The following is an 8,925-nucleotide window of genomic DNA, read 5'->3' as shown; positions in this document are numbered from 1 at the left end:
GGTGTAATCAAACTGCAGCAAATGCTGAGGAGAATAACTACTGCAGAGCCTTTAAGTATTTTAAAATTAAAATAAATAAGCAAACCAACATTTTAACTTTGGCTATGAGGCCTCTAAAGTAGAAACTGGGTTGTTGTGAGATTTTTTTTTTTAATTGCAAATGAGTGTGGAAGGAGGATAAAGCAAATGTTTAGCCGACAAACAGGCTTTTCATTAACCTCTTCTGCACAAAGGCTGAGCTGCAGAACAGGTCACAGGGCTGGGACATACCCAGCTACAGGTCAGGAGGACAGTGAACAAGTCTAAAGGTAGGTAAGGCAAATGTGCACTGGGAACAAGCTGCTTCCTTGGTGCTCAAGTCTACTCCTGAGTTAGGCAAACACTGATGCTTCCCTGCTGTGCCTACTCTAAAAATAATTATATTTTTTTTAAAAAATCAGATTCTGGCACCTTCCACTGGCTCCAATTCCTAATTCCATGAGAAGAGGGGAAAAGGCTTCAATCCAAGACAGCAATATCTCTATTTAAAGGCCACATCTGTTTCCACTCCTGCCATGCCCTCCCTCCACACGCTGTGCCCGCTGCAGACCCCGAGCAGCTGCTGCTGCTCCCCCGAGATTCTCCAGCCATGCAGGACCTGCTGCCAGGGTGGGATGGACAAAGCAGTTGCCCACACAGCTTGATTTAGAGCCGAGGCACAGGCTGAGGTAGCAGCTGGCACCTGTCTGGCCGCAGGAGCAGTCCCAAGCTTGGGAGAAGTAAATTTCCCACTCCATGGAGCAGAAAGGTAAAAGGCTAGAATATCCCCTCTCTGCGTACTGCCTAAGGAAAGAGCAAGCCCAGATGTTCTCCCAGCCTCTCCAGCCAAAAATCCATTTGTTAGAGATTCCCAAGAGTGAGGACCAAACCTTGCATAAGCTTCTGCTGCATGTCAGCAGCATGAGACAATGAATCAATTACCAGACTCTGTGTAGAATCCCCAATCCAAAAATCCCAATCCTTTAAAAAATTTCGTCAGCCACTGTTCTGAGTTGGCAGGAGACCATTCTCAAGTGTCCCCCCCCCTTCATACAACTTTAATAAATAACAAATAAATATTATTTTAATATCTTTTTTTAGCTTGCAAACAGTAAAAAGAGCCAATTAGGTCAGGTACAAAAAACATTAATAAAACTGTCTTCCAAGTACTGTACTCAGCTATAGCAGAAAGAGCAAGCAGGGACAACAAACCTCTGCCCTGTTCTGAAATGGCCTGTGTAACTGCAGAGGCTACGACAAGGAGAACAGAAGAGAAAGGAGGAGAATCTTTGAGTGATGAGGAAATGCTGTCACCATTTTACAATTAAAATAGGTTTCTGTGCTAGCAGAGAATTTTTGTCATCCTGATGGCCTAGGGATATAAATAAGCCACAATTGGTGAAGATAAGGATATATTTTATTAGGTCAATTGGTATTAGTTGGGGGATGGCAGAGGAAGGGGAGAACACACAAGTTCCTGAGGCATTCCAAAGGCAATTCTCCCTCCCTGATCCTGGCAGGACTTGGCTCTAACACTTCCCAATGATCCAGGGATAGCAGTGCTCTGGCTCACAGGGTGCAGTACATGTATGAGACACAGCAAGAACAGGAATGAGAAAAGGTCCTGTGAAATCTGGCTGTGACAATTAAGCTCCCAGATTTCTGAAGTATTTTGCACATGCATATACACAGATATACCTGTGTGTATGTGTACACTGGTATACACACATATGTACTTTTATATAATTTGTTTTATAATATATATCTCAAACATTAACAGATAGGAAGAATAAAGATGAGGAAAGTGGTTTGTCTGCCATGAAGTTAACATGAAACAGCAGCCTATGAGTCTGTCCTCAATTTCCCACACTTCTTTGAACTCCAGCACATTTCATGTTAATGTTCCATTACCATTTTCTGCCTCTCTCCTGTTATTCAGATCTGTTGTTTTGAATGTGCAGCTTATGCTTACATTTCCTTCCACTGCCTTGCATTCTCAACAATCTTTTCTTTTACAAGTTCTTTTACAATCAGCTAAAGAAATACTGCGTTTGATTGTGTAAAGCTCAGATGAGGGAAGGGGCATGTTGATTCCCCTGGGCACAAGGCCAATAAAAGCTTCTGAACAATGCTGCACAGGACTGGAAAAAATTGGTTACTAAACTTGCACTTCCCTTTGCAGGCTGCTTGGCTCAGGCAAAGTGATTCTGTTGTGAGTCCGTGCCATTTGTCATTTCCCTTCCTGGCCCTGCCCGAGTGGCACCTCACAGCCCTGCCAGGCGCCCCTGCCAGCGGAAACGCGCGCCTGGATCCTCCGAGTTTGCTGGCTCAGGATCAGCAGGGAGCATCCCTGTGTCCACACCTCACATGGAGCAGGATTTCTGGCAAGTTTTACAGTCCCTATGGGCCCAAGCACCTGCGTGTCTGCAGCCCAGAGGGGCTGAGCAGGAGGAGAGTGCACATGAGGATGTGCAGCCCAGCCAGCAGCACCGCCATACCCAGGTGCAGCCTCATCCCACCCAAACACAGGCATCCAACAAGGGCACTGAAGTTACAAACCACACAACCCTCAAGCTCTCCTGTAGCCTCTCATAAGAGACCATTTACATTTAGGAATGTGGTTTAGTGGTGGACCTGGCAGTGCTGAATTAGTGGTTGGATGCAATGATCTTAAATGTCTTTTCCAACCTTAATGATTCTGTGACTTTACAGTCTCCCCACAGTGACAATCTGGAGGTGAGCTGAAGGACTGGAGGTACATGCCTGTCCCCAGAAACCTGCAGCAGGGTATACAAGAAGCTCAGACCAGAGAATGGGGCTGGAGTTCACCAAGCACCATAATCAGTGGTCACCCTCCTCCCAAAGACTCCAGACTACACCAGATGTGCTGAATGTTTCAACCACAAAACAATATCAACCAGTGCCTTTTTCCCCTCTTTCATTAAAAACACTGAAGATGCTAGAAAAATATTTCCTTCCTTCCTTTTGGTTCCAGGCTTCCTTTTGTTGTTCTATCTAACATGAAAGAGAAGTCAATATTCCTCCTTGGCCTAATGAAATTCACTTTTTTTTGAGGTTTTACAGCAGGTATTAAATGCATTACACAACAGCAGATGGGAGTTTTCTCGTTTTCCAGAGAGGGAAAGTAGTTGGTTCTGAGCCCCAGGGCTTTTGGAGTGATATGGATCTGAGAGTCATAACTTCCTGCAAAGAACAACCAAGTGAAGGTCATTTTTATGTGTTTTTAGGATTCACATTATTTTAATTTTCCTTTCCACATGATCTCTGTTGGAGAATGGCCCCTAAGGAGCATATCATGATAACAGTTCCTGGTGTAAGATCTAGAAACATTCCAGCACTCTTACATTCACTCTTGCTATACAATTTACTGTACCTTTTCTTCAGAGGAGACTGTGAGCTTGTCACTTGATATTAAACTGCAAACCTGGTCCAGACTAAGGCTAAGAAATTCTTCTCCTAGCATCACCTCAGGGAAGTGCTGCTCTGTTCAACAAATGAAAAGGGGGAACAGAAAATTATAATGAAATCCATGTTTTCAGTCAATGGAAGGACCACAGCATTCAGAGAACAGCTCTTGTCACAGCTCTGAGCCCCTGAGACAAACCCACGGCGTCTGTGTGTGGAACACAAACAAACCAGCCTCAGAGCAGGAGAACAAAATCTGATGTTGTTTCAGGTAGCACCTGCCCCATGACACACTTTCATAAATTATACTGAACTTCCTGAAAAGCCACTGAGAGTCTTCCAGTGGCAAATACAGTTGGAAGTGGCAATTGAGACAAGAGCTAATGTCCAAAGTAGTAAATAACCTGGCCACCTCAAGATTCAGTTCTTGCCCACTTCAACAGGCTAGACAGCATCAGATCTGCTCAGTACCTGGGTCTAACTCCACAAGGGTCCCTGGTATTTGTATGTACTCCAAGGAAGGCCCATCTTTAACACTAATCAGTTTGGTTCATATGCCCAGCAATAGTGAGGGGTCCCAGGGGATCCAGCTGAACCTGTGTGTGCACAGGTACACGGAGAGGTGGGCAAGGGGGATCTTCATCCCATGCATGCACATGGCAACAGCTCTCCTCTCCTTCCACCTTTTACTGCCTTGCCTCAATAACGTGAATTTAACCTTTTTCCTGCTCCAAACCCTCAGCACCCACCTTCCCAGTCATTTTCCCCTTTCCACTTAAGCCTGCAATTGTATAAACTTCTATTTCTCCCTTTTTTGCCTCCAGACCCCTCCAGACTGTAACTCTGGGAACCAGTTGAAAACAAAATGCACATTACTGAATATAACCCCAAACTGGAAGTATTATGACTGAGCATCATCAAATCTGTCAAGCTTTATATCTAGCCAAAAGGCACATGAAATAATCACTTCCTAAAAAATAATTTCTAGGTCAAATATGTCATTAGCCAGTTGCAGCAATTTTAGTTCTGCAAGAATTTCTTACATATACTGCCAATTTAATCTCACCTGTCGTTTGCTAAGTCCCATTTATCTTTGGCTGAATTACAGAAACATGAATCTCAGACACTTTATCTGAAGCAGCTCCTTTCAAGTTCTGATTCTGTAGCTTTGAGAAGCTCAGACTCCTGTATCCAAAGAGCTCCCTCCGCAGCAAGATCTGCCTTGAGTTTTCACGTCTGCAAAGTGCTTTGCCTGACAAAAAGCAGCACCACAGGGACATGAGCTGGCATAACTTACATAGAGGAGTTTTTTGGGGGCCCTGAACAACCCCTCACCAAAGCTGTTGCTGCAGAGTTGGAGCTGGACTCGACCAGACTTAGACTCCCCCAGTCACAGACCCTCCTTGGTCTACTGAGGAACAAAGCCCCACAGCTAAGACAAAGGCTCTGATTAAAAATAGCAGCATGTGGATAAAGTTTAATACTCTGTTATGCTGGAAATATATAAATGATCTAATGAACTCTTTCGGCCTTAAATACTTAAGAGGCAGGAAACACTCCCCACACAATAAGCTGGATGCACCCTGGCTTCTGGACAAAATCTCATATTCATTCATTCTGGACTTGCATCTGGCAGCAGAAAGGTATTTGATCTCTTGTTATTAGTTGGAAGCAAGGAAGAATATTTACTGATTTTAAGAAAGTAACTGGTGCCTGCATCAAGAAGGCTCCTCTACCTACTGAAGTTATCCACTGGCCAGGACTCAGCATTTCTCAAGTAACTGAGCTCATGCACACATGGACTTTTGAGCTTGGGGACTTCTGTCTTGGTTTAAGGCTATTACATAAACAACATCGTGAAAAGAATTTTAATGGCAGTTTTATTAATGGAGTTCCATTAACATTACATGGGCTGCTGTACTAACTGGGACTTATGAAGGCCAATAAAACAACAAAGCAGACCTTCTAATTGCCAAACAACCAAATAAATATACTGTGAATGCACTGCTTGTTGGGTTAAAGATTAAACACGGCCTGGAAGCAAGGATAATGAGATATTACAAGCAAGCTTTTATACAATTAACCATTCCTTCCAGGGTACCTTTTTCTCTGGGGGATAATACAGCCAGAGCAGCTGAAAAGGTTTAGTTTTATTTGCAGGAGAATAGGGGAGGACTCAGTGGACACATTTTTATTCTACTGAGCCTACTTATAGTTCAATTAAGGACAAAATTGTGAAAAAGGAAAATGTTGCAGGACAGAGCAGGTGCTCTGGGAGACAGCAGGTGTATGTGTGCCTACACAAATTATCAGAAAACAGAAAAACAAACTGAGAAAAAACTATCAGCTTCTCCCAAGCAGAGGTCAAGGGCAACTCTGCTGGAGGAGACTGGAAAAGTGCTGGGGAATTCAGAGCTTGGGGCTGCCTGAAACAGCTTCACATTTATGATGTAGAGGAGAAATGCTGAAAGCCATTGCAGGCACTTCCATATTGCAGCCAAACACATTTACTCCCAAAGAAGCCTAAGCCTATCCTCCCTTGGGGTAAGGGGCCATTGCTGCACAGATCAGAGCCTCAGACTGCATGGCAATTTTAGCTGAGTGTTCCAACTCCCACCCAGAGGATTTAATTTTGCCCAGTGCCATTTATTCCCACAATGGAAATGCCCAGCATTGCTACTGCTCTCCCAGGGCAGGTCCCATGGGGGGGACACCAGCACACCAACGCTGAGCTGTTGAACAGGCACACCAAGAGCTTGCTAGGATCACACTCAGGAACTGTTTTGTGGTCTGACATCCAGAGGATAAGGGTGTTTTACCTCCTACGGTGCTCCCCTGCGACCGAACCACATTTCCCAACTTGCAGCATCACAGAAAGTTGCAAGCCCAGAACTAAATAAAATATTCCCTTCCTGTTCTAATACCAGAAGTCTGAAGAGACCAACCAGGATGGGCTCAGCCTCGGAGCTGCTGTAGCTGGAGGCAGGGTTAGCTCCATACCCAGACCCCCTCCCCTCACCTGCGTAGGCGTTGGCCTGCTGCAGCAGCTCGGTGCAGGCGTGCACGTCGGCAAAAGCGCGGATGCCAAGGCAGTTCGTGGGATGCAGCTGGGACTGAAGGAAGTCACAACAGTTTTTTCTAACATCCATCAGTTGCAATAAACTAGCAGCTGGCAACAAAACCTGCAAAGGCGCGAGAGGGGAACAAGAGTGAGCAACAGGGAGTGATTCACAGCTCGCACAAATTGGAGGCAATTCCCCTTCAACCCTGTGGGGTTACGAGAAGGAAGGTTCAAGTCTTAGCTCTACCATATGGAGAAGATCCCTGTTCATGCTCTGAGACATGAAAATGGCTGTCCCACACTGGGCTATAAGTGGAACTCTTCTCACAGCTTCTCCCCATAAGACCTCAAGGCAAAGTGAGGACAAGGTAGAAGCAACCACAGATGCTCCTGAATTTCTGGCTTTGCTGCAGGTAGCTCCTGCACACAGATTTAATTTTTTTTCCCCAAAGAGCTTTATATTATTTATAAGCAATGCCATCAGATTCAACGCCCATAGCAGCCCAGCAGTCCTCAAAACCCTGGACTTGGTTATTTCCAACAAAACCACATTGGCTTGTGAGCAGGGTGCCCAAACAGTCACATAAGAGAGGGGGGTTCCCAGAAACTCAAGCAGGTTTTGGTGACAGCAAGGCTCTTGGGAAAGACAGCCCTCATTTACACTCACACAAAATGCTGCGGACACTCGTGGTTCATGACTGCATCTCAAAATGAGGTACTGCTTTGTACCTCCAAAACTAAGCACAGAAAAAGGAGACAGAAATGGATGAGGAATGTGACATCTGCTGGAAAAAAACACCTTTGAGGCCAGTGAGGAGGACAGGAAGTAGAAAACAAAGTCCATCAGGACATTACAGTCCATGACATCAGCTACTTCCTTTCTTCTGTCGAACAGCGACTGCAGACATGTCTTATTCCAGCTCTTTCGTAGCTCTGGCTGCCTCACACATGTCCTTCCAACTGGGCATCTGTGCTCACCATCTGAGCACACATTTCCGGAAAATTATTTCCAACTCAAAAAAAATAAGCAGCTGTTAAACAAAACAAATAGGTTAACGGCATTCACCTCCCTGGATCCCGATGGCAGGGAAGGGATAAAGATGTTCCCTCCCTGTACCTGCCACCACGTTCCCATTCCACACCAGGGCAGGACACTCACAACCTGCTCCAGGTCTTTCTAATCAACTGATGTGCTCCACTCCAGCCCAGCTGCACAGTGGCTGACTGCTGCCAAGCAGCCACCCCAACAGGCAACAATCAAAAGAGAAGTCAATTAACCCGGGAGCCTGTTTTGGCCCAAGCCTCTTGATGCCAGGAGCAGATTAGTTTGTAGCTTTGATTAAGTCAAGATAGCAATGCTCTAGGTTTTTGTAACCTAGCTGTGAACCACCTTCTCTCTAGCTGAACCCTTTCTGAACACCTGAGCTTTGGGTAGACAAGTCAGACTCCATGCAAACTCCATGCTATAGACCAGCCAGAGCCTCCTCTGTGCACCCCCATCCATCCAGGATAAACACCTGCCAGTCCAGGTGGGCTGCTTACCTCCAGTGTTTGGGATGTTGCCTCCAGACCAAAAGGAACTCACTACCATCACCACATGCAACAGCCCCTGGACAAACCAGTACTGCTGTTACAGCCCATGCTGGCTTGAGAGGCAGCGCAGAAGGAGCCTCATACCACTGCAGGCTTCGGGAAGGGGGCATTATCATACAACACTTCTCAGAAATAGGATATAAAAAGCCTATAAAGAGATGAGAGGATTTTCTTTTTCTTATTTCCCAGCTGAATGTCTTAACACTCATCTTGTTTTTACCAGGGAAGGCGAAAAGCAAGCAAAGGATTTCCGTGAGAACAAAGTCTGTTTCCTTTAGAAATAACAAGAGGAAATGCCCTTCCTAAACATGCAGCAGGACCAAACTGCAACCCCATTAATATCCAGGCAAGTTACTCACATGGGTCTGGATTTGGCTCTTAATATTTGAACACCAACAGCCGTGAACGATTTACAGAGAGCTGGCTTCTCTACCAGATCTGCCTCCAGATCAAAACCCACTCATTTTTAGAAATTATGTCAAGATTATCTGCTATTACTACTGAGATTGACTGCTTTGCTTAATTTGTGTCCAGAACCTCATCTATGAGGTGTGTCTAGAGATATATATGCATATAATCATCTAGTTCACCAGCTGTGCTCCACAGACTCCACACCAATTTCAAGTTTACACAACATTGCCTGTGCAATTACTTCCATAGACCTTTGATGTCTCTAAACTAGAAACATCTTTCAGCCAAAAGTGCTCTGTGTTCTATAAGATTCATTTATTAATGCTGGACTGCAGAGGCTGGGGTTAATTCCCTACTGTGACACAGCCTTACAGGTAGTCTTGGCCAAAAGTTAACTTACATCATTCCTGGCCTCT

General features: G+C 45.1%; 1 protein-coding gene across 3 annotated transcripts in view; it reads right to left on the bottom strand.

Moving 5' to 3' along the window:
• The window catches only part of KLHL3 (kelch like family member 3), a 43,503-nt gene that overhangs the window by 18,471 nt on the left and 16,107 nt on the right, over positions 1-8,925 (bottom strand). For 2 of the 3 annotated variants that reach the window (XM_017732960.1, XM_008632633.2), the window contains 2 exons: positions 6,464-6,626; positions 3,413-3,522 (listed from right to left, as the gene is read on the bottom strand). In XM_017732960.1, the coding sequence (XP_017588449.1) occupies positions 3,413-3,522; positions 6,464-6,626 (273 nt within the window). The remainder of the gene's footprint in view (positions 1-3,412; positions 3,523-6,463; positions 6,627-8,925) is intronic. The other variant, XM_017732961.1, reaches the window with a different exon arrangement.

The sequence above is a fragment of the Corvus brachyrhynchos genome, unplaced genomic scaffold, assembly GCF_000691975.1.
Source record: "Corvus brachyrhynchos isolate BGI_N302 unplaced genomic scaffold, ASM69197v1 scaffold54, whole genome shotgun sequence".
NCBI lineage: Eukaryota > Metazoa > Chordata > Aves > Passeriformes > Corvidae > Corvus > Corvus brachyrhynchos.
Note: the sequence above shows the minus strand (reverse complement) of the source record. Positions and strands in the feature narration are given on the sequence as shown.